Raw genomic sequence first — 25,077 nt, 5'->3', positions numbered from 1 at the left:
GGGGAAGTGACTTGCCCAAGTCACAGGGCTGGCAACCCGGATTTGATTCCAGGCAGCCTGGCTCAGTGCATGTCACTTCTGCACTGGGCTGTCTCCCTCCCATGGTGTCAACCTGTGGATGAGGGGCTGGTCAGTCATAGCCACATAGAGAAGAGCTACCTGAAGGGCAGTGCCATCTTCCTCTGTTCCAAAGAGGAAGCCCCAGTCCAGGAACATGAGCATCAGGTCTGCAGGACATAGTCTCCTGTCGTGGAGATAGTACCTCACGTTGGTATAGCTCAGTAACACCAGGACTCTCCAAGACTGCCCTGGTCCTGAAACTTCCATGTCTAAAGAAGACACGCATCCCAACCCCAGGTGGGGCTGGTGGTGGTAGTAGTAGCGTCAGTGAATACCAGTAGCCAATCTGCCTGGCAGTTCAGTTCTCACCCAATTTTCTCCATCTGTCTCTCAAGCCTGGTCAGTGTGACTGTAGCCCAGAGAGACAGCCCCACTCTTAGAGCTGACAAATCTGGTTTCTGAGTCCTAAAGCCCAAAGACCTGTGGCCGGGGCAAGTGTGCTAAGTAGCATTTCTCCAAGGTGCCCCCAAGGCCATGCTCGCTGTCAGATCGCAGCCACAGAGGGGGTTTCCATTCATCACACAGTAGGCACTGACACAGGCACTTTCCCGAACCTAAGTTTCTCTTCAGGCTGTGTCATCATCGATTTCACCAGAGATTATTCTTTTTCCAAGGACCCAGAATCCAGCTCTATAGGATCATCATCCCTTTCTCCATCAAAATCTTCCCATAAGTCCCCAGGAAGCTCTTCTCTTTCTCTTTTTTCCCTCTAAGATAATAGCAGCCAATGTAGTGGTTAAAAGCTCCCTGGAGTCAGTGGGATACAAGCTCAAGTTTCAACTCAGCTAATGCCTAGTCATGGGACCATTGTGCCTCAGTTTTCTCAACTATACTATGGGAATCATAATACCTAGAGTATGGGAAGTCTAGACTATGCTATGGTAGAAAAGAAACACTTAAGTCCCAGGGCACAAATATATCAAAGTTTATTTCTCACCCATGCAAAGTTAAGTGTGGATCTTGGGGCCTCTCCCAGGCAGTTCCCTTCCAAAGTGGAGAGTTAGGGCAAGTCAGTTTGCATCTTGCAGTTCCACTCTCCGAAACATGTGGCTTCTAGGTGGCCACTGCAGGGCAAGAGAAAGCTAGAAACAGTGCACTGGTTCTTAAATGCTTCAGCCCAGATGTGACACATCTCACTTCAACTTGTGGTCCACTGTCCAGAGCTGGACATATGGCCTTGCTTGAGTCTAAAGTGGCAGCATGATGGGGAGGAACACATGGTTATCTGTCTGTAGTTACTGTATCTGCCACAGAGAGTAACACAAGGTAGATAAGCAGCACTAAATAAGCAGCACTAAATGTAACCAGAATTATTATTATCCAAAATAATCACCTGAAAAATTATTCCTACCTGAGGTTAGTGGAGATTCAGGTATGGACTAGATTCATCAGTGGTGGGCGAGTTCCTGGGAGGTGGAAGAGGTGCTGGAGTGTAACCACGATTGTCACTCCCATACCCTCCTCCCTCCCCAGTGCCCAGCTCAGCGTGTCCATTATACGCTCACATGTGTTCAATCTATCAGAACCATCCCTGGGTTTCTGCCTTGTTGCCCCAGGGCCAGCTCTCCTAGAATAGTGAGAAGTGGGGAAGTGGGAGGCAGAGGTAGACACCCGGTCACTCCAACCTCACCTTCCCGAGCAGTCAGCATCTGTGATAAGCTGGGCACTGAGCAAAAGAAAGCCCTGGAGAAGCCCACAGGCTGGCTACCAAAACAAGGTGTATGGGAGCAGATACTGTCTTGCAGAAGTTCTCTTGTTGGTAAGGATCATGAAAATCATCACATCTTGTGAGGCTTGTGCTCTAAGCAATTGCCAGTTTACAAGGAGACTATCACCTTTTGGTGAGCAAGTTTTCCTCTAAATTAGTTAATGCTTGGGACCTTAAATTATAAGCATGAGTGGCCATTACTGGGACCTGCTGATGCCCGGGGCACACTTTGGCCAAGTAGTAAGCGAGACCAGCATATCCCCAGTGACAAAGCCAGCCTGTTCCAGGCGTCATGGCCAGTAGGCATCAAGTAGCTGCAGGTGGAAGAATGTAAACTTGAGAGGACAGTTGTGAGTTCACATGAGGAAAGTCTGGGGGCTCCTGGGAATAACCAGGTGAGACAACAGCAGAAGACTCCTGTGGTGAGCAGCAGGAGGCAGAGGCCATGAAATCTGAGTTACTACTGTCACTGGGACCTTATTTTGCCTAACAGCCAGTGTGGCCCTAAGAAACACAGGTAACAGCAGAAAGTCCTGAAAGTAACAACCAAGAAAATGGATTTCAGAGCATACATAGAACACCTCTGGGGGCTCCCAGGACAAGGTAAGAGGACTCTGGGGGCAGGGGCTGATGTTCTCACAGTTGTGGGCAGAGAGGGACCCAGAGACTACTGCTTTTCACTGTGATTCTGACCCTACTGTGCTCCTCCAGGCCACTGTCTTCTAGGCTGGAGATTTGGCAAAGATCCTGAAAGGACTTCGCTGGGATGTCCAAGCCCTGGGTTCTCTCAGTGCAGGACCTGACTTTCCAGCTCCTCCCAGGGATGATTCTGCCTCTGAACCCGAATTCTGGGTCTAGGAAGGAGGTGCTTTCCATGCCCAAGAGGCCTCAAGAGGCAACAAAAACTCAGACCAGCATGAGCCAGGAGCTCAGTCAAAAGGAGCCGTGCACCCTCAGTGCCCCCAAAGAGAGCCTCCTTCTGTGTGGGGAAAGTGAGACTTGGTGGACAGTTCCAGGGTCCTGGGACAGGATGGCAAAAGGGACTGCTGCCATGGCGCACACAACTAGCAACACATCCAAATCCAAAGACATCAGATCAGTTAAGGATTGAGATGCAGCCCAGGGCTCAGTGGGAAAGCATCTGCAACTGATCAGTGAGGTCCACCCGGGGGCTGAAGGATGTAGGTGACTGCAGACAGTTACTGCAGCTTCCTGTCTGTCTGTGAGCTCAGTGAAGGGACTCAGCCTCCTGCCTTCCTTCCCAGCTCTAGGGCCGCGTATGAGAGAAAGTAAACAGCAACGAGGCCCTTATGCATGAGGACAAAACCCTCTTCCTTTGGAGGAGCCCTCAGCAAGTGCTTCCTGGCTCTCTCAGTTCAAGTCTTCAAGTTAAGCTGTGAAGCCTCTTCCCTGTGGCTAAGCAGTTGCCCTTGTGCTCAGAGAGGTCCCTTTTAGGGTCTGCATGAGCTGCTCCAAAGCATGGGGCTGAGCCTTTCTCCCCAAAACCCAGACCTTCCTGGACTGGTAGACACCCTCCCCTGCAGGTCCGCTCCCTTCCTCACCCTGCTCCAGCCTCATCTGCATTTAACATCCCTTGTTGGGCTGTGGCAGAGAATACTCAACAGACTCATATTAAAAATGCCCTTTAAAATTCAAAAGCTTTGAACTAAAGAAATACCTTGAGAAGTTTTCATGGAAAGTTCAGCTCCACTGGTTCAATTCACTACACTTAGATGCACCTTTTCAAATAATAGGGAAAAAATGTAACAGGGTCAGACCCAATCAATACGCTTGTTCAAACAGAATTGCAGGGACTGTGATGTGCGCACATTTTGTACTCTGCCTTTGTACCCCGCCAGTGGCTCTGAAGAAAGGTTTCTTTGCTAGGAGAGCAATGAAAGTGGTAGCCTTTTGAGCGGAGGTGGCAAAGCCATGGCATGTTTACCGGGCCGGGAGGGGCTCTGCCATTTTTCATGTCTTCCCCAGCCAGGTCTCTTTGTTCTTTTCATAACGGTGCACAACCCACATGGGCAAAGTCCCTTGCACACCCCAGCATCTGATGCTGTGTCGGAAGCAGAGGGCTCCCAGCATTTGTCTGCCATGCCTCAGAAATGTGATTTGGGGATTAGACAAATAATTTGCTTCTTCTTTCCTACCCTTGGTAAGAACACGAAAGGACTTGCCAGGGAGTCCTCCGCTGTCCTTGTGGGAAATTCCCAAAGCCAAAATGGGCTCCTGTCTGGCTGAGCCTGAGCCAGGGTCTGCTCCACCCCACCCCCACCCCTTCAGGCCCCTGGAATGAAACTGTGGGCAGACAGATGGTTCCCTGGCCATGGCCTGCAACCTAAAATAACCAGGAAAATTCTAGAGAACCCAGCTGCCCTGAAGGCAGCCCAGGGGTTAGAGGGAGAGGAAGGGGCTAGCTGCAGCTTACACTCCCACAGACACCAAGGCAGGCAGAAAAGTAAATGACGGAGAAAACAAAACACTTGTTCTCATTGTCTACACTAGTCTGGGCACATCTACTTCATATGGACTCACAAACCCTACATACGATTATAATAATCTGAATGACGTTCTAGACGTGTTGAGAATCTTGGCAGTTCAGGAGGTTCAAGAAGGCATTAGGAAAAGATGTTATTCCTAACCCGTTTCATACTAGATCCTAAAATGTTTTTGTTGGTTCTTGCTATAACCAGACATCTGGGGCTCAACCTGGACCTGGGTTAAAGTCAGAATTGAGGAGTGGACACCAGCAAACGGATACAGAAGTGTGCTCACATCCCCTTCGTCAACTGCAATCTCATTAAGGTCCTGGGGTCTCCTGGAAGGAAGGGAAGTTGGAATCACAGGGCCACATGGCATTCCCCAGAGTCCTCCCCACCCTGTAGTGTCACCGGCCAGCCAGCACTGTCACAGATGGCCCCATCTTACCTCAGGTAACGAGAGTGCTCTCAAAGCCAGGCCACGTCGCCTGCTTACGCAGGATGAAGCTGGAGTGTGCCTTTTCTGAGCATGGTACTTTCTGTCGACTCCGAGTTGAGGGCCTGTCACATACTCCCTCACTCTGTAGATTGAAATCTGGGCCTCAATTCCTATAGAACAGGGTACCCCTACTCCTTGACGGCACACTCTAAAACCAGCAGCAAGGGAGGGGGTTCCGCATTCCCTCTTACACAGGATTGTATGTGTGAAACAGAAAGTGAGACCAACAGTAAAAAATAAAATTAAAAAACCACTGGCATGTTTTCACTGAGAAAATGTCTACAGATGGCCACCCTGTGGAGTGGGTATTATCTCCTGTGTGGTTTCTTTTTTGGTTTGGGGGGCTTTGCACTCAGTTATGAAATCATTCTCACCACCACCACCACCCCACTTCATCTGTTATGGTGACATTTCCAAGTAATGTTTAAAACCAAAGAGTACATTTTATTTTAAAATTCAAAGAGTTCAGTAGCCAAAAAAGCAGCAGTACCCCCTGTTCGGAATGCCCTGGAATCTACTTTCCCCAATTTAAATAGTTGGAAAGTCACCATGAACCTCGGATGCTCTTCTTGGCAGTAGAGAAAAACTGCCATAACAACAAGCTCAGAAATATACACACCCCTCAATGGAACTGGCTTCTTGCCTTCTGTTTTGAGCATACATCACAAGTCAAAATGAATTATATACAAATCCAGTTTGCAATGGTCCGTCACTAAGCTGTCTCCCAGGAGCGAGCCAGCAGCATGTGGGTTGGAAGGGGGCCCGCAGCGTTCCCTGCGCTGTCTTGAATTGGACTGCAGTCTGTCTGACAAAATCAGCCCCACGAGGGAGTCCACAGCCCAGCGGCTCCTTGACTGGGATGGGGTAGGGGGTTGCCTTGAACAGCTGTGGAAGCCTAGCCAGGGGCCCAGAAGCATAGGCCTCCTCACTCCAGGCCTCTACAGTCAATCAAATGTCAAGGAACCGTCACCAGAAGAAACTTTTCATAGGTAAATAGAAGCAGGAACGAGAGCTGACAGTGGGGATTTTCCAAAGAAATGGAAACAAATGTACACAGGCCACTCACCAGAGACTATAGCCAGCGAGAAACAGGAAACGTATCAGGTTAATATTTTAATCTGTACATCACATTTTTTTTTGCAAACCATTACATTTTAAATTAACTTTTCTTGCAAAATATTCATTTCATTTTCTCCAAGAAAATCTTACAAAGGCAAAAATAAAATTTTATTTTGGCAAATGTCATGAAGTTGATACTGGCAGCATATGGAGTTAGTTAAAAATAGACGACAACTGCTAAATATATTCAAAATTCTATTTTTTTTCTGAGCATAGTCAAAGAGAAGTTTTCATTTAAAGTGTGGCTCCACCCAATGGAGGTTTTTGTTGTTGTTGTATTTCCATTTAAACGTCATTTTTTATATGCAGAATAAGATAAGAACACCACTTAAATAAAGGACCACAAACACTGCACCTGGCTTGGTAGTCCCCCCCTCATGTGGGGCTGGAAGTCAAATCCAAGTCCTGCCATTATGGCCCTGCTGGCGGCAGGCCATGAGGGATAGTGGGGGCACACTGCTGCCCTCCTGCCACCAGACCTGAGTCCCAGGAAGCCAACCCGGGATTCTCCAAGGGCAGGCCGCAAAGGTTCCCATCATGGCCTGGTTGGAGGGAAGGGATTTCTAGGTAGATGTCACCCAGTATGGAGTTTATTGCTATAATACAATGAAAGTTGCTTCCTCTCACGTTTTCTGTACTTTAATGTGTACTGTTAAAAATGAAAGCAGGCCAGGCGTGGTGGCTCACACCTGTAATCCCAACACTTTGGGAGGCCGAGGCGGGTGGATAACCTGAGGTCGGGGGTTCAAGACCAGCCTGACCAACACGGAGAAACCTCGTCTCTACTAAAAATACAAAATTAGCTGGGCGTGGTGGCATACGCCTGTAATCCCAGCTACTGGGGAGGCTGAGGCAGGAGAATCACTTGAACCCGGGAGGCAGAGGTTGCGGTGAACCAAGATCGTGCCACTGCACTCCAGCCTGGGCAATAAGAGTGAAACTCCGTCTCAAAAAAAAAAAAAGAGAGAAAGCAAACTGCTTTTTTCTTTCTGACAAGAGCCCTTTGTTGAGGGAAGCCTGTGGGGCCCAGTACTCTTGAACACACTGTTGCCCCTAAGCCAAACCCAAGGGGCAAGGCACAGACTTGGGCTCCACGTGCCATCCTGGTGGAGTTTCACATAGAGCGGGTCATCAGGTCAGGGACAGCTGATCTCTGCAGCCAAGGGCCCCTCTTCTCCCAGACAGCACACCAACCAGCCTCTTGCTGGAGTCTACTGGGAACACCTCTTCAAATCTCACTTTCTCCTGAGGTCATTGGAAGCTGGACTAGCCTCTGCTTGCCCCGCCCTTCCCACCCCCCAACACCTGTCACCCAAAGTACCCGAATCTGTATGTGCAGCTGCAAAGTCCTGCATCCTCACCCTTCCTGCCACTCAGCCCATGAGGTGAACATTAGAAAATAGATTCCGATTCTAAAATACAGTGTATTTTACAGTGTGTATCAAAAGTGCCTTTACCATTTATATGTAGAGAGGAGTCTGAGCTAAACTAGTGGGTGCATATTAGGACCTGGCCTGTGGTGAACACCTGTAGTCAGTAAGCTCCTCCTTCCTCCAGCCAGATTCCCTGCTCAGCTGGAAGGGGTTTCCTTGGGGGCAGAAAGGTCATCTCCTCGGAGGAAGCTGGTTCCACTGGGCCCCTGGCTCCAGGCTTCTCCTTCGTGTGCTGAGTCACGGGTCAGTCACTGCCAGGGCTGGCAAAAAGCACAGGCGACAGTGAGAGGCTGGCAGGAGCCCTGCTCACATCCAGGGAGCAGGCACATCTGCACACACATGACAGAATGGCAGATAGGCGGACAGGCAGAGCAGCAGAGCAGGGGGCTCCAGCAATGCGGCCGCCGCTGTGGGACCCTCAGCTTCTAGGACACATGGGGCTCTCACCCCACCCTCCCTGCACCCCCACTCCACTGCTAGACACATGCTGGCCCCTAAATTAGGTCCCCATCCTGATCGGGCAAAGACTCTAATAAGGGTACAGTCTGGCCCTGCCCTTCATTGAACGGGGTAGTGCTCTTGACCTCTGTGGGCCTTGTTTTTCTAACCTAAAAAACATGGTGGTCATACCCACTTCTTAACAAGGATGCTGTGAGGGTAAGAAGAAATGCAGTAGTCCAAAAAGGGTATAAAAGGCCGATCTCACAGCCATGGGGGCACCAAAACCCAGTAGGAACAGAGTCTCTCCTCCTGCCTCTCTGTGCCTGAGTGCTGCTACTGTGCTCCGATCTGTAGGAGAAAGCCACACCCCCAACCGTGGCCTTCACAATGGACCTGGCTAGAGCACTTCCCTATGGCTCCTCAATCATCTCCTCCACACCTCCTAGAACCTGGCCCAAGGAGGCTGGCCTCATCCCTCCATGCTGGCAGGGACTTGCTGACTCTGCTGTGAGGCAGGGGGAGCACCCAGGATGGACACCTGACAAAAAAATCATGCTTTGTTCCCTGCAGCACAAATACTCTCTCCCTCTTTTCACTTCTTTCTCCAAACACTTAGAGCTGCTCGGGGCGGCCCAGATGAATCCATGAGTGGTGATGGGGAACAAAGGCTCTGAACTCACATCAAAGGGGTTCAAACCCCAGCACTTACAAGCTGCGATTCCTTGCACAAATCCCTCAAGGTCTCTGAGCTTTTGTTTTCTCATCTGTAAAATGGGGGGAAATATCTTCATAGGGTTGTTGTGTGGATCGAAGGAGATGCTTAGCACAATGCCTGGCACACAGCAGGCACTCAACAATGTTAACCACAGTATATGTAAAGGAAGAAGAGGGGAAAGCCCTGCAAAATGATAGTGGGATGGGATGTCAGGGAAAGGACTGCCCAGACCACCAGTCTGACCTTCCCTTGTCCAGGTAAACCAATGAGCTCCGAAGCAACAGGCTCAGGCCAAGAACTCACTTGAGACTGGACCAAATGATGCTGGCCTCCTGTTGCAGGGCTCCCTCCTCATCCCGCACTGCCTCTCATCACTAGATGCCCACATGGGGAGGGCTTGGTAGGGGTGGTGCCAGAGCTTTCTGCCCGGCTGACGGCCAATTTCACGTTGCCCTGGGCTTCCCTTTCTCTCCCTCTTAAAGTGCCCAGTGACCAAAAGGGCAGTCCCAGCCTCTGCACTGACACCAATTCTTTGTGACCTGGAATGAGCCCCGGCCCCTCACTGGGCCTCAGTTTCCTCATCTGTAGAACTGGACTTTTCCCAATCTTACAGTTCTTCCATTTCTTTGGCCAAAGCCCTGAAAGGCCAAGATCTAACTCTTCCTTTCCAGTCCCCCGAGGCTGGCAGTGTGGGCTGCACTGGTTCTTGGGCATCAGGCTGCCCTACTGAGGACAGCAAGTGTTGGGGGCACAGTTCTGGTTCTAGAGATTTCAGGGAGGCAGCAGGGGGGATCGCTCAGTCCCTATTGTATTAGGGCCACTGAGGACTGAGTTCCTAAAAAGCATCACTTTCCCACCTGCCTACCAGTCAGGACAGTCCCCACAGCGGCCGCTTTGCCAATGGAAGGAGGCATCAGCAGGTGGCACTGCAATCATCTCAGCACAGCAGAGAGGTGAGGAGCTCAGCGCTAGGGAGGCGCAGGGAGCAGGCAGGGGCACACCAGGCAGGGGCTCTTACTTGGAAGGTGTTAGACAAAGGTGTAGTGGAGTCCGTTGGCTAAAGGGGGGTAAGGTGGCACTGTCCTGGGAGACAGGGGGCCTTTAGGCGGGAGGAGGGCCAGCTGCTGCGCTAGATGGGGCAACAGGAATTAAGCGGTGTGTTAGACTCCTCTTCAGCTCCTGCAGCACCAGATGCCCCATTTGGCAGGCTGCAGTGGCATGGGCCCTGCTGCCCACCACGAAGGGCCTGGGCTTGAGGGTGAGGGACAGATTCATGGGGCCTGGTGGGGAACCAGATGGGTCAACCTGCAGTTCCTGGATATGCTTCTGAGATGGAGAGAGGGATCAAGAGTGAGGAAAGGCCGCAGCAAAAATCATCTCTGACTAGGAAGGGAGAAAGGCTCTGGGAACTGGTCACAGCATGTTGGGGCTGGGGGCGCTCATTTGCTGGCACTAAGGAGGCCGAGGATGGCAGACCCTCCAGGGTTAGAGCAAGCAAGGCGAGAGGAGGGCACGGTATGGTGGGGGAGCCGCCCCTGCTCGAACCCTCCCCAGAAGGAGCTCAAAAGCTGCTAAGATGAGCCCCAGGGTCATTAGGAGGAGCGGTTTGGATGAGTCATCTCCTGCATCCCTAGTCCCAGAACACCACACTGGCCAACTCTCAGCCCACTCAGCATGTGCTTGAAGGGACTGAGGACAGCAGAGATTTCAAGGACTGTGCAGGATCAGGCTGTGGGGGACAGAGAACAGGTTTTGACTATGACTATGGCCCCTCCCCTTGCTGTCAGTCACTCTCATGGCCTTCTGGGGCCACAGGAAAACTCTCTGATCCCCAGATCAGACTCCCCAGGCCCAGGCATCTGAGGGCTCTGCCGGCCACATCCTTGGCTACTTCTAGACCCTTTGGCCAGGGTTGGAGAATTGGTAGGGGCCATGACACCACTTCAGGCTCTATGGCTGCCCCCTCCCCAGAAGGAGCACACCTGGCCAGGAGCACCACCCAGACACACAGTGGCCTCTGCATTGGGGGAGAAATGCTACTGGGTGAACTGTGAAGGCACAAGGCACACACACAGGCAGGTGAGTTGTGAGTGGAAGGAGGAGCCTGCAGTCTCCTTCCTGACTGAGAGAAAGAGCAGCCCTTTTATACACAGAGACACACATATACACAGACACACAGACACACGCTGAGACACACACACACACACACACACGTTCTCATCCCATGGTGTTATTTTTTTCTTCCCATACTTTCTGGCACAATACACTCTGACAAGGTGAACACTGGCTTTAGTTTAGAGACCAAGGCAGCGGGCCAGGGAGGTCTGGAGGGGCCCCCTTCTGCCTTGCTCCAGCAAGAAATTCAAGCATCAACCACTTTCCTGCCCCCTTCTTCATGAGGTCAGAAACCTTAGCCCCTTGGATCAGAACCTTGAAAACCCTGCTCTTAGCTCATAGTCTCCAAGGAAGTGGGGTAGCAGCACTGCTCCTCCTGGTACCGCCTTCCCCTGATACTTCTGAGCTTCTGGGCCCCCTTGGTCTCCCCCACTGTGTGGCCTGCCCCACCTTCCCTTCCAAGTCCTGCTGTGCTCATGGGACAGGATGTCCAGTGGTCAGGGGAACACACTACTGACCCTCAAGTGCCATCCTTGACACCTGATTTTCCACTGGCTCTGGAACAGGCCATGCTGGGCCCAAGTCCACAGGTGCAGTGGGCAGGATCCAGGCCTTGGGGGCTGGGCCATGGCCTTACCTGCCACCTGCCTGCTACGCTGGGAGGCCTCGGAGGCCAGGGCATAGGAGATGTTGATGATGCGCTCCTGCTCCTGCAGCTGCAAGTCCAGGTCAGCCATACTGTTCCGGTCCTGGCCTGAGGTCGGCTGCAGGTTGCACATGCTGCAGGAGGGTCGTAAGCAGACCATGGGCCCTCCTGCCCTGGGCAGCAGCCTCAGGAGTGGAGGGTCTCCCTGGCCTAGAAGTTCTCAACATTTTGAGGGGGTTCAGACAAAAACTGTGGTACTTTCTCCCTAGACAAAGGTAGATGCTTTTCCCCAAACACCCAAATGATCACCGCTTTGTTCCTCTTTTGGGAAGGCCACAGACCTTAAGTTCACAAATCTAGCTGGAGGCTCTTATTAAATTCAGACATGAAATGGCTAAGCCAGCTCTGAAATGGAGGCATACAAACAAGATTAAGTTTCTGAAGCTATTGAGGCTGAGGGGACAGTAAAGTCACTTCAGAGGGCCCCAGGCCAGCATCCAGGGGAGTGGGCAATGCCTCTGGTGCCCTAGGAACAAGGCTGGCACCCTTGGCTCTGATCTGCTGGTCCGCATGAGGGTGCACAGGCCCAAATGCTGGGAGGACCATCACTGGAGCTGATCTCCAACTAGGTCCGCTTCACGCCATGCTTGGCTCCACTCTCCACACTTGCTAGGGTCACTTGGGACACAGAATTGGAGGTGAAAGCCCAGGACAAGAAGCCTCTACAAATGTTGCAGGCCTTTCCAGATGACCTAGGCAGGCTTCCTTGCTGATCTGCTGGCAATGTACCAGCCTGCCCCCTCCAATAAGTAGGGCTTACCTGAGACAAAGACTTGGCAAAACATGCACCCCAGCCAGCCTGACCCAGGACTCACATGGTAGAGACACCACCTGGGGTCAGGGTGACCTGCCAACACTTGGGTGAGGACTGACCTTGACCGGGCGAGGATGTTGCGGATCTTCTCAGCTTTGCGGTAACGCGCTTGCAGCTCCTCAAGGCTAGGTGGCTCTTCGGGATCTAGCTCCACGTAGCGCTCAGGAATTGACACCTTCTCTGGTTTGGACAACTGGGGAGAGGCCAGGAGGTGGCAGAGGGAGACACTCAGATGTCTGGGATTAGGACTTGCTTTTCCCACCCCCGTCCCCTCCCACCATGGGAAGCAAGCAGAGTCCACAGAGGCTAAGTAACTTGCTAAGATCACAAAATTAGTAAGTTGTGGAACCCAGGTTTGAACCTGAGTCCGACTCCAAAGCTCGTGTTCTTTCCACTCCACCACACAACCTCCTACAGGCTGGCAGAAGGCAAGGGCAAGATAGCTAGACTACAAGCTCTCGGGAAAATGATCATCCTTAATGCCACCGTCAAGGCCCTAAGTGACCTGACCCCGATGACCTCTGCAGCCACTGATCAACCAGCCCCTCCAGTTCCCCGCCCACAATGGGGCCTCTGTTCCATCTGGGAAGCTCTTCCTTTTGTTCCATTGACTCTCATCTTTTCAACCTCACTTTGAGAAGCCTTCTCTGATCCCCTCCACCCCCTCACTTTCCGTTCGCCATTGTCTCCCTCTGTATAATGCAGGGACTTAGTACTTAGTAGCCCTCCAACTAAATCTCCCTGAATGGATGGATAATGGATAAATGGATGATTGACGGGTGGGTGAATGAAAGGATGTGATGGTGCTTTCTGTCCCTAAAAAGACTCTTCTGATCTAGACAGGAGGCAGCTATGCTGAATCTACTGCTGGCCAGAGGAAGACAGCCCCAAATTCCACCTCACCAGCATCTCCCGTAGACCTAGTGGCAAACTCGGCTTGGTGAAACTTTGCTTGGACTAAGAACACTAAAGGAAGCTTTTGCATGCTCCAGGAACTTTTTCCTCCCTGAATTACAAAAGCACACTAAAATGGGGTGGGTTGAAGCTCCTAAAAACGGGCTTAACCCAATCCCAGGGCAAACCTGGTCATGGATTTAAACCCACAGGCAGCCCCTTCACTCTGCTGGAGATGGCAAGAATAAGCTCTTCTCTGTTACTCCAATGAGGACAGATTTAGAGGAAGGAAGTAGATTACATTGTAGCAGGAGGAATTTAGGTTAGAGATAAGGAAGAACATTTTCCCTGGACTGGCAGGCAATCAGGACACTACAGAACACACTTCCCCTGCCAAGGCAGCATGTCGGGGCTTCCTTTGTGAATCTAAGAACACAACAGACCTTTGGCTGTTTCAGATGGCAAAAGAACAAGGTCTTGGGCAGGGGACCAGCCTTGTTAACTCCTAGAGCCCCAGCAGACCCCAAAACCCAGCAACTCTATAGACACCTATCTTATCCACACGCTGTTTCTTTGTTCCCAAAGACCACAGGAACCCGTAACATATTGAGTCGGGTAGATAACATTGGCAAATCAGTTTGTGAATGGGCCTGGCCCTGCCTCTTAAGACAGCAGGAAGGCTCCGGAAGACACAGGTCCTCCTCAGTACTCACTCTCCTATCACACAGACCTGGGGAAAAGTTTTATTGAGGTCTCGCCTCGATCTATCCTTCATGTGGTGATAACATTTCCTCTTGTGCCATTTCTGGGCAGGCCAAGTCCTTGTACAAATGCTTTTGGTACATTTATGGATCACTGTGTGATTCATTCCACACAGTCTTCACGCAGCAAAGATGTACCACGCACCCACTGTGTGCCAGGCCCTGTGCCAGGGGCTAGGGATACAAAGGTGAACCAAGCAGCCATAGACACTGCCCTGCAGAGCTTAGGAATAGCATCGACATAGGCCCCAGGAGACCATCTGCGTCTTGAAGATGTTGACTGTGTCATACCCTGAGTTCCCTTTCTCTGCACTTGGGTAGAGACATTTCTTGATGGGTAGATCCAGCAGTTACTTGCTCTCCTGGGCCTGCCCTGTCATGATGCACATAAGCCACCAGAGGGCACCAGAAGAATTCAGACCAAAACACTGCACTGTCCCCTAGCTTCTGTCATGGCTGGAAATTTTCACCTGTGATTTTCAAACCTGCCCCCCATTTTCCCCTAGCCAGACTGCCCAAGTTGGCCTCACCAGCCAGTTGCAAAGCCAATCCCTGGTGTTGCAGGGAACATTTCCTAACAATAGCAACTGCTGCTCACGTGCCTACTATGTGGCTTTGATTGCTTTGGTCGCTAAACCTCCAGAGAACATGTGGAGTCACTTAATCCTCTTCACAACCCACTTCACTGTTGAGGAAACTGAGGCACAGAGAAGCTAAAATTACAATTTGCCCTAAATTAGAGAGAGTTTTGAACCTTCATTGAAACGTCTGGCCTCCTTTCTTTGCCTCAAGCTGCTATCCATCCATTATCCTAGGCCACACTAAAGCTGAGCCATGTCCCTGTTCAGGGTGATACCCCACAGTGGGAAGGTGGATCAGGCTGGGAGCTTGAAGGCCATGTCTCCTGGAGGACATGAAGGAAGCACCTGCCCTCACCTCTCTGCTGATGTCCAAGTCATAGTCTTGAGGCTCCAGGTCCAACTCAGTGACAGGCATGGCCTGCACTTTCAACCAGCCATTCTCCTCCTTGTCCTTTTTTTCCCCTTGCACGACCCGTTCCAGCAACTGCAGGTCAAAGTCCTGCTCACGCTTCCACTGGCAACAGAACAAGAGGGTTAAACGTAGTCGCTTTCTGACTGCTGAAAGAGCCCAGCTGGTCACCTTTTTCCATGGGGTCCTTTGGAAGATGAACCTGTGATCCCATTAGGGAAAAGCTGTATGTGCAATAGAGAACAAAGCCGCTGTCCACTTCATATGGGCTGTTCCAGACTGCTAATGGAACTGATCTGGGTTCCCAGAAGTTTTAAACATACACCCTTGGGGCATAGGTCTAAGACTCATGACTTCAGGCTCACAGTGGTCCCCAGGGAAACAGAAGGCTCCCAGAGAGGGTGACCTCCAAACAACTTGGAACAGAGTTCTAGAGAAGGGATTTGCCCCTTCCACTCTCTACAGCTGGTTCAGGAGACATATGTCCCAGGCTCAGAGTTAATGGAAAAACATGCCCTTCAAGGCCCTGCTAAGCAAGAGGAATAACCAAGGGTCTTTCTATTGGAAATTTTCAACAAGGTAACATTTGTAGGTGGGGGATATCGCACTCACAGCAGGGCTGGGGAGGTACAAGCAAGAGCAGCTTGGAGCCAATGAGGCAGACAAACTGCTGTGTGAGATCCATCTTTTTGAGATAGATGTTTTCTTTAAATTAGAAAAAAAACTAAATCATATAAAATTGAAATGCTAAATCAAATGGAATGTTTCTAAGTCTGTTTCATAGTATCAACTTTGTACAAGCTTCCCAAAAGGGAAAATCTAACCCATAAGATCCAACCATGACTGTCCAGCTCCGTGGTGGCTTCCTGTTGACCCAGGACCTGCATCCTCACAGGCCTTTGACCATTGAGCAGGTTGTTGAGAATAGAGTAGGCTCAAAGTCTCACTTCCCCTGAGCAGAACCAAAGCAGATGCTTATCTATCCCAGGTCACCTCCTCTCTCCCATCCATCCACCTCAAAGCCCCAAATGATCCTGATTGTCTTTGATGCCTCCTCAAGTCCCTCCAAAACCCCAAACCCAGAGCCATATTTGCACATTTCACCCATTCATGCACAAGCTCTCAATAATAACCTCAAATCAGTGTAATCGTTCTTAGGTGATGGTTTCCAATTATTGTTGGAAAGGATTAGGCAATTGAAGTTCCAAGGATGAAAAAATCAATTTAATGATTCACAAAGAAAACACTCATTTCCTTACACGCTCACAAATGCTCCAAATAGAGATAAGTCCTCATTTAAACCCAGCCTGATTGTTTCCACAAACAGGAAAAGTTCACTAGACTCTACAAGGTATCCTGGGGAAGAACCACGCCAATCCATTATTATTAAGCAACATGTTTATTGGCGTTGATGCAGAGACTTACACAAGTCTTTTTTTTTAAGAGAAAAATTACAAGGTATTCAAGTTACGAGTTTTAAATAATCTCTACATTTGAGACATCAAATTATAAAAGGTCAGTGTTACCCCATATGACATTTGTTTTAAAAGTTTAAAAGTTACCAGGTTTGCAGCTTTTAAAGATATGAATGCCCTGGGTCTTACGCCTTTGGTGTCGGAGCTAACAGCTGCAGAGAGGCCCTCTGAATACACAGTATATTTTGCTATCCCTTCAAGTTATTAAATACCAGAAACACAAAAGGTTTTCCAAAAGAAATTGTGTGATTGGACTAGAGGAATTAAAACCGAACAGCCTCAGTCTTGGGAGAATGTATTCAAACGTGCAATCTCTGAAGTCCCTGTCTACTGTCCAGGTGTAAGGCATGGATTTTTATAAATTAATAATGCCCAGACCTCTGCCAATGACTGTGGCCTCGGGCAGCAGGTTGGCTTAGGCTTGTGGGGTGGCTTTTGGGACAAGTGAATTATGAGTCAGTAGGCCTGCATGAAGAGGGCAGCAGAAAGGTGAGTCACATCTGGGAACACTCAACGGGCTATGGAGACAAGAACCGCTATTACAAGCCCGGTAACAAGTAGCACAGGCCAGTTAGAGCACGTTCAATGCAAATCAGAAGCTTCTGTAAACACAATCAGGCAGGATTAGAGAGGCAACGAGCGGTAACACTAAAAGCAAAGGAGCTTGTGCAATGAATTAGGGAAAGAACAATCAGGCTAGAGGTTTAGGGAAACATGGGATTTCAAACAACAGGGAAAAGTCAAATGGAATGTTTCCAGAGGGACCTAAGGTGACTGTGGACAGGGTACAGCGCCAGGAAGCGCCACCAGGGAGCAGCACAGGCCTCCCCAGCTCTCCCTGACACCCCTGAGGCCTCTGCACTGCAAGCCCAGGGAGACCACTGGCCCTCGGGGCAGGGGTGTGACCCGGTGCTCCAGCGCCCTCACACAGCATCTGCTGGCAGGTGTGGGAGGCTGATCGGTTTGCTTGTGCTTCTAATCAAATCATGTCACCATCTTCCTCCTCTCCTCTCTGAACCCTGTATTCCCAGATCCTGAATTCGGCTGAGATTCTGAACGCCTGCAAAGACCCCTCTCCATCGCGGCTGGGAGGACTGACTGGGTGTTTCCTCAGGCTCCTGGGCCTGTTTGATCCTCACTCCAGCTCTGGTTCAGGTCATCCTCTAACCAGGCAGTTGTCCAGCCTGTGTCGTGGACAAACAGCCCCGTGGGGTGTTCTCTCAACCATTTAGGTCAATGGACGGCTCGCTCACTGGGAGGTGTGATATACTTATGTTTGGGGGACTCTGAGGGGCACTCGGCTCCCTGTCCCTGCCCCGCTGCCTGGCCCCTCCTAACATACTGAGCCAAGATCTCCAGGGAGTGGCCGGCTGAGGTAGCGAGATGAGGGCAGGCCTGTCCTCTCCCCTTGGCCCAGTGTCCTCTTGCGCTCTCGGACCAGGGCCTTCTGGTGTCGCTTCATGCGCTCCAGCTGCTCCTCCGCACTCATCTTGCCCCGCTGGTGATCCCCTGAGTACAGGCGCTCCAAGGCACTCTTGGGTCTCTGAGGAAGAGGAGGCAGGCAAGAGAGACACAGAATGGCTGGGCTGGGCATGCAGAGGACAGCCACCCCGCTGGCTGCATTCCCGTTGTCTCTCACACACATGCACACTCTACTTGGGCTCCTCTTGGACTTAGAGAATGATTTCCTCTAAGCAACACGATGCCCCCAACCCTCAGGAGCTTTCTGAGCAGAACCCATTCTGCAGATGCAGACACTGAGGCTCAGGCCTGTCCAGTGAGGCCAGAACCCAGGGTGCAGGCTTCTTGAGCTCCCTCCTGCCACCCTGACAGGCCAGAGAGAAAGGCAGGATGCCCTCCTTGGTGGGCAGTGAGTGACAGGGAGCTCAGGAGGGGCTGAGGCTACCCCAGAGGCCATCCCCAGGGCTGACGGGATGGCCAGTTACTGTCCCCCTGGGAGACCCTCCCTCCCCATGTGAAGGAGCAGGGAGGTCCTCGACAGCTCAAGGCCACTCACAGGGAAGGTCGCCTTGCTGCTTTCGGCATTGAGACCCCTCCGGAGTGTGACGTAGGGAGCAATGGTGGATGACTGCTGGAGCCTTGACATGGACCCTGACAGCCCTTCATGAGGAAAGAGAAGTGCGAGCATGTTTGTGCTGGGGTGGGCAGGTCCCCGCTTCTCCCTCATCACACATTCTTGTAGGAGGACCAAGAGCACCCAGCCAATGACCCACCCTTATTTCTCTTCTTCCTCCCCAGGGCCTGGAAGAGCAAGGTCCCTAATAGAGGATGAGGGCCAGCCCAGGGGGTGACCTTTGTCCCTGATGGAGGGCAGTGTCCCTCCAGATCTGTGGACCACTGCAGGCTTTCCTTACATGCAGATGACCGGGCTGCTTGGCAGGTGGAAAGACTGGTGGGGCAGGAATGCCTTTCACCCCCCGATCTATTCTTAGGCACCCTGCACAACCCAACTTGGGGTGAGGAGGAAAGTGAGGACACTCAAATGGAAAGAAGACATTTAAGGAAAGGGTTCATTGAGGGTTTATTCGAGAGACAGAAGCACTCTGGAAGGTCTGAGATGAACAAGCTGGTGGCAGCAACCCAGCCTGCAGGGTGCAGTGACTCTGGAGCCAGAGCACTGGGATGGTCTTCTGGTTCCACCAATGATCAGCTAATTGGCAAGTTATTTAATTTCTCTGAGCCTTTGTTTCTGTGTCTCTAAAATGGGGATGACAGTACTTTCCTCATAGGATTGTTGTGAATATCATGTCTATATAAAGTGCTTAAACAGTGCCAGGCTTTCTAGTAACTGCTATTATCATTGTTCCTGGGGACAGATGTAACAAAAGAGGAAGAGAATCATGATGTGGGCCAGAGGAAGGCAGGCCAGGTCCTTCCTCTTGGCAGCCCAGAGCCCCCTGAGAGCTGCTGCTCACTGCTAGGCCTGGAGCTGCAGGCAGAAGGGTACGAGGCACCATCTGAGGGCTGGAAGCAGTGTGGTGGGATTCCCAGAGAAACTCCAGGGAGGACCCTGCCTTACCTCTGCCTGGCAGCGTCTGGTACCTGCTCTCAGGGCCCACAAGTCCCAGGGAGGGCTGGGCTATGTCCCCGCTGAGGGTCGCCAGCTCAGGCTCACTGACATACGACCGCAGCTCCACCTGTGGGCAGAGACCCAGGTGATGTGACCTGCCAGTGTCATACCCCCTTCCCTCTCCCCACATGCAGAGTGGCAGTCCCAGGGTCCCCCGCTCACCCTGGAGTCCCCGTTCACACACTGCCCCAGCTCCCGGTCTCGCTTCCTCTCATCTGACTGCCGCTTGAGGCCCCGCACGGACGTGTGCCGGATGATGGTGGCCTCTCTCGGCAGAGGCGGCACGGCCGGGGGCTGGTCCTCTGGGCTGTAGAGTTCGGGGAGTGGGGGCCTGGGAGGGGCTTCATCTTCCTGCTGAGAAAGAGAACCAGACCAGTGGTCAGTGAGACACAGCTGGAGGCAGGACTGCTGGGTACTGCCACAGTGGAGGTTTAAAGGGCAGGAACAGGCCACATCAGAGCCACAGAACATGGCTGCTTCAGCCAAGGAGCACTCATACTTTCCCGGGAGGAGCAGTGAAGAAGGGACATGCCTCTGCTCCTCTATCCCCTCAGATGTATACAGTTTCTATTCTGCAAAGTGTTACCTGTATAACTGTCCCAAAACCCAGGACTCAAGTCTCCCGGGTCCATGTCCTTGGTGCTGTGCCAAACTGCTCCCTCCGCTCATCTGGAATGTACATTGCAGGCAGGCTGCTAACCCTGCCCTGACTTCCATACTTATGACAGCACCACCTACCTGGAGAATAACATCTACCCACTCAGCAGTGCTTCGCCTGAGCTGGCTCACTGGCCCTGCACAAGCTCTGGCTCCTTCAGCATGGTGGGGACCTGAACAAGGACAGAATCTACATCCTCCTGGCCTTTCTATCAGAAATGTGCATGGTTACAAAATACTTCCTCCTTCCTGACTCAGAACAGGCGGTTAGCATGAGTGACTCACTGCCTACCATGCAGCTGATTCTCTAGAATGTGGTGAATGCAACCATTTTCCTTGAAACTCCCTGTCCACAATGCTCTGTGAGGGCTGTGGTTCCTCTGCGTATCGACAGACCGGCCCCTGGTTGTCATGAATACCCACTCGCAGGACTAATGACCATCACGCCTTCTACCTCCTAAATTCCCTCTTTCTCAGTCTAATTTGGTTTTGTTTTTAAGAATTTTGCAGAGTTCAGGAAAGGGCACTCCAAGCTCTTGGAAAGTTCAGGAAAGAGCACTCCAAAGCAAAGGCTTATCAACAATCTTCTAAAGCAATAAGCTTAACTGATGTGTGAAAGTTAAGCAATCTGCCTAAGATACCCACTGGTTCTCCAAGGATCCACAGTTTCCAATCCTGACAAGACATATGAATCACCAATTTCTAAAAAGCTCCCCAGAAAGATAAACATAAAACATCGATTGCCTTTGATTGAATGGAATGTCTGGAGGCAGAGGATGGGAAGGAGACATGTTATTATGTACTTTTTTATATCTTTTGCTTTTGTATCCTTTGAGAATATCATCTAATTTTTTTAAAAAGACATTAAACACAAGAAAGTAAGTCAAATAAAAATAAAAGAACTATAGCCACATGCAACAATGTATATAAATCTCACAAACATAATATTGAAGAAAAGATGCAAGATACAAAAGAGTATAGAATTATACACCAGCATAATCACAGTGTTTAGGAAAGTCAGCACAGGTACTAAAACTGAAAAAAAAAGTAAAGGGGATTATTATCCAAAAAGTCAAGATCGTAGTTACTTCTGGCAGACAGGAAGCAGCTTGAACTGGGAAAGAACCCAGAGGCTTCTGGTTGCTGGCAGTGTTCTATTTCTTAGTCTAGCTGTTGATATAAAACAGGTGATCTCTTTATTGTTATTTATTGAATTATATAATCCTGTTTTATGTCATTTTCAGGATGGGTATTATTGTTTCACAAATATAAATGGGTTTTGTTTTGAGACAGGGTCTTGCTGTATTGCCCAGGCTGGAGTGCAGCTGTGTGATCACAGGTCACTGCAGCCTCAAACTCCTGGACTCAAATGATCCTCCTGCCTTAGCCTTCCCAGTAGCTGGGACTACAGTCACGTACCACCACGCCCATCTTAGAAGTGTTAAAAACAAGCAAGTAATAAAACAAATGGTAAAACTGGCAAACACACATATATTCCTAGGAGAGAGGACCTCTCCTGGTGATCCTGATGCTCACCCAAGCTGAGAAAGCCCTGCCTGAGCGCCACAGATGACCAAGCTGAGGAGGAGCCTCTGTGACCATCTACAAAAGGGAAAGCGAGGAAGCTCAGAGAAGGGACGGACTTGCCTGAGGACACACAGAGAGAATCAGTCCTGGAATCTGGATGTCCCAGCTCCTATGCCAGCGCCATTTCCCCTACTCCCTGTCCCAGCTGGCAGCATCCCGCCCTATGTCAGCAGCCATCTGCCCCAGACATTCCTGCTATTTGTTTTGGTATTTTCCCTGTCCTGTTTCAGGGCAACAGCTCCAGTCCACCTCTTGGATCTAGGATTGGGAAGATCTCAAGATGTTGAAATCCACAGTGACTCTCTGGCTGGGTGGTGGGCCATACCCTTGGGTGCAGCTGTGGGCCAGCTGTGGGCCAGCTATGGCTGGAAGCAGGTAGATGGTGAGGACCAGGATAGCAGAACTCATGTGTTTTACCCAGCACTGTGCACTGACCTCACCAGAGGTCCAGGGACACACGATGCCCGGTGAATTTCCTCCAAGCCTTTGTTGGCAAGAATCTGGAGGGCCCCATTCTGAGGTCCACTCTGCTATAGATTCCCTGCACTGGGACTAGCCTCCTTGTGTTCTCCAGCCAAGGCTGGCCTGGCCCTGGAGGCGTGAGCTCTCTTGAGACCTGACCACATCTCCTATTTCTTTAAAGTCTCCTGCATTCCCAGACTCTGCCAAGAGCTTGGCCTCTTTCTATGCCAGGCAAACCAAGGTGCTAGCCTAGTCACCCACAGAGGCCACAGACCGGATCTGGGACTGAAGGCCCAAATGGCAGATGGCACAGAATAAAAGAGAAGGGCCAGGAGATGTGATTGGATTCACTAGTTAGAATGGAGACATTGAGCAAATGTCAACAATTTAGGCTCTTAGTTTTCTTCTCTATGGAATGGGGATACTGCTCTTGCTGTGTACATTCTGTGAGGTTATTTGAAAGATCAAAGCATCCTCACAACCCAGCCCAGTGCTCAGCAGCAGGTGAAGGGAAGGACATTTTTCCACTGGACTGAGCTCACTGCCCACGGACACCCCGCGCATTTGCACAGAGGTTTGCATGGGGACAGCCTTGCCCACAGCCACACACCTCTCTGCAGATCACAAATCCCATCCTACTCAGCACAGTCACTTCTTCTTGGTGGGCCTCAGTTTTCCTAACTGCAAAATGGGAGAGTTGGGTTAGATCATCTTCCAGGGATCTTCCAGTTCTGAGAGTCTAAGTCACAATAACAGGGAAATACTACTCTTTAACTGCTTGTGACTAAGGACTCCTTTAGGACACTGGCTGGGTCCATTTCCCCAAGTTTTCCCAGGAGTTTCTCTCCCAGGAGAAAGTAATCTGAGGACAGAGAGGAAACAATGGCATTCAGCTCCTAGTCATCACTACTTACAACTTTGGGCTTCATCTTAGTTGGTGACTGAAGGGGGGATGTCACTTTCCTCAGTTGGGGTGGGTGAGGTCGGTACGGCACGTATGTTTGCAGCTGGGGGAAGAGTCGAACCTCCAGAGGGGTCCGCACAGGGCTGGAGGGAGGACTGGGCTGTAGGGGCGGCTTGCTCTCAGAAGTTGAGAGTGAAGGCACAGGCGGGTGAGGAAGCAAAGGCACCGTTTTTCTCTCTAAGGGGCATAGAAGGAAACAAAGCACGGGATGGAACAAAGACCCCCTTCCTTGGAGGATGAGTGGGGTGATTTAGCACCTGGAAGACCCAACCTCTCCAAGGGCCATCCCACCCACTTGGCTCCCAGCCTTCCACTCTCCCACCACCCCGCCCTCACCCAGATCCCCCACACCCAGGAAGATGAACAGCTCACCTGGATTTTTGACAGACTCCACTAGAATTCTGAAGTTCTCTTTATTTGCACTCAGGCCTGCAGTGACATCTTCAATTCTCCATAGATCTTTCTGTATCTGCGATTTCTCCTGAGGAAGACAAAGTGGTGGGTTTTCCTTCTTAGCTCCTTACAAGTTTCTTCTTAGGACTTATCCTACCATTTCAGACAGAGCCCTCTGCCCTGGGGGGCAGCATCCCCTCTGGAAACCCCACTAGTGCTAGAGCCAAGCCTGCTTCATAGCTTTCTAGGGAAGCATAGACATGGAAAATGCCCAAGATCCAGGGAGAAATTTCAGAGTAGCTTTCAGCAGTCCAGCTTGCCTAATTTAAAAATAGACTGCCGTAAACACTGTGCCATTCCACTAAAATACTGTATGACACACTTAGAGTAGTCAATTTCATACAGACAGGAAGTATAACAGTGGTTGCTTGGGGCAGGGGAGAGGGAAGAATGGAGAACTATTTAATGTGTATAAAGTTTCAGTTATACAAGATAAAAAGTTCTGGAGATTGGGTGCACAAAAATGTGAATGTACTTTACACCACTGAACTGTATACTTAAAAATAATTAAGACGGGTCGGGCGCAATGGCTCTTGTCTGTTATCACCGCACTTTGGGAGGCCAAGGAGGTGAACACTTGAGGCCAGGAGTTTGAGACTAGCCTGGCCAACATGTGAAACACCATCTCTACTATAAATACAAAAATTAGCCAGGCATGGTGGCATGCGCCTGTAATCCCAGCTACTTGGGAGGCTGAGGCACGAGAATCGCTTGAACCAGGAGGCAGAGGTTGCAGTGAGCCGAGATCATACCACTGCACTCCAGCCTGGGCAAAAGAGTGAGACCCTGTCTCAACAAAATAATAATAATAATAATAATAAAGATGGTAAATTTATGTTCTGTGTATTTTACCACAATTTTTTTCTTTTCTTTTAAGGCCAACATGTGAAACACCATCTCTACTATAAATACAAAAATTAGCCAGGCATGGTGGCATGCGCCTGTAATCCCAGCTACTTGGGAGGCTGAGGCACGAGAATCGCTTGAACCAGGAGGCAGAGGTTGCAGTGAGCCGAGATCATACCACTGCACTCCAGCCTGGGCAAAAGAGTGAGACCCTGTCTCAACAAAATAATAATAATAATAATAATAAAGATGGTAAATTTATGTTCTGTGTATTTTACCACAATTTTTTTCTTTTTCTTTTTAAGATGGAGTTTCACTCCTGTTGCCCAGGCTGGAGTGCAATGGTGCCATCTCGGCTCACTGCAACCTCCGCCTCCCAGGTTCAAGCGATTCTCCTGCCTCAGCCTCCCAGGCAGCTGGGATTACAGGCACCCACCACCACACCCGGCTAATTTTTGTATTTTTAGTAGAGACGGGATTTCACCACATTGGCCAGCTGGTCTTGAACTCCTGACCTCAGGTGATCTGCCCACCTTGGCCTCTCAAAGTACTGGGATTACAGGTGTGAGATACTGCACCTGGCCTTTACCATAATTTTTTAAAAGGCACTGTCTTATGTAATCATGGCAGAAGGGAAGGAAGGACTAGAGTTTACACCATCTCTAGAATACAAAAAACATTTTTTTAGAAGTCAGAGCTGAACCCAAGATTTGAGGTTTAAAAATACAGTAGTGAATGGAA

The 25,077-nt window shown here is 50.5% G+C and overlaps 1 protein-coding gene across 17 annotated transcripts in view; it reads right to left on the bottom strand.

Annotated features, from left to right (window-relative positions):
* Nucleotides 1-5,913: 5,913 nt before the first annotated feature.
* PLEKHA7 (pleckstrin homology domain containing A7) overlaps nucleotides 5,914-25,077 on the bottom strand; it is a 238,946-nt gene continuing 219,782 nt past the window's right edge. For 12 of the 17 annotated variants that reach the window (XM_017873634.1, XM_017873620.1, XM_017873628.1 and 9 more), the window contains 11 exons: nucleotides 23,410-23,518; nucleotides 22,988-23,214; nucleotides 19,530-19,721; nucleotides 19,317-19,434; nucleotides 18,294-18,397; nucleotides 17,619-17,819; nucleotides 14,748-14,906; nucleotides 12,216-12,349; nucleotides 11,274-11,416; nucleotides 9,540-9,650; nucleotides 7,536-7,625 (listed from right to left, as the gene is read on the bottom strand). In XM_017873634.1, coding sequence (XP_017729123.1) covers nucleotides 9,550-9,650; nucleotides 11,274-11,416; nucleotides 12,216-12,349; nucleotides 14,748-14,906; nucleotides 17,619-17,819; nucleotides 18,294-18,397; nucleotides 19,317-19,434; nucleotides 19,530-19,721; nucleotides 22,988-23,214; nucleotides 23,410-23,518 — 1,488 coding nt within the window. In that variant the 3' untranslated portion in view covers nucleotides 7,536-7,625; nucleotides 9,540-9,549. Of the gene's footprint in view, nucleotides 7,626-8,515; nucleotides 8,571-9,539; nucleotides 9,651-11,273; nucleotides 11,417-12,215; nucleotides 12,350-14,747; nucleotides 14,907-16,181; nucleotides 17,820-18,293; nucleotides 18,398-19,316; nucleotides 19,435-19,529; nucleotides 19,722-22,987; nucleotides 23,215-23,409; nucleotides 23,519-25,077 lie in introns of those variants that run through there. The other 5 variants (XM_017873622.1, XM_017873623.1, XM_017873631.1 and 2 more) reach the window with 5 other exon arrangements.

This window comes from Rhinopithecus bieti, unplaced genomic scaffold, assembly GCF_001698545.2.
Source record: "Rhinopithecus bieti isolate Rb0 unplaced genomic scaffold, ASM169854v2 scaffold_8211, whole genome shotgun sequence".
Classification (NCBI taxonomy): Eukaryota; Metazoa; Chordata; class Mammalia; order Primates; family Cercopithecidae; genus Rhinopithecus; species Rhinopithecus bieti.
This window is presented reverse-complemented; position numbering and strand designations above follow the sequence as displayed.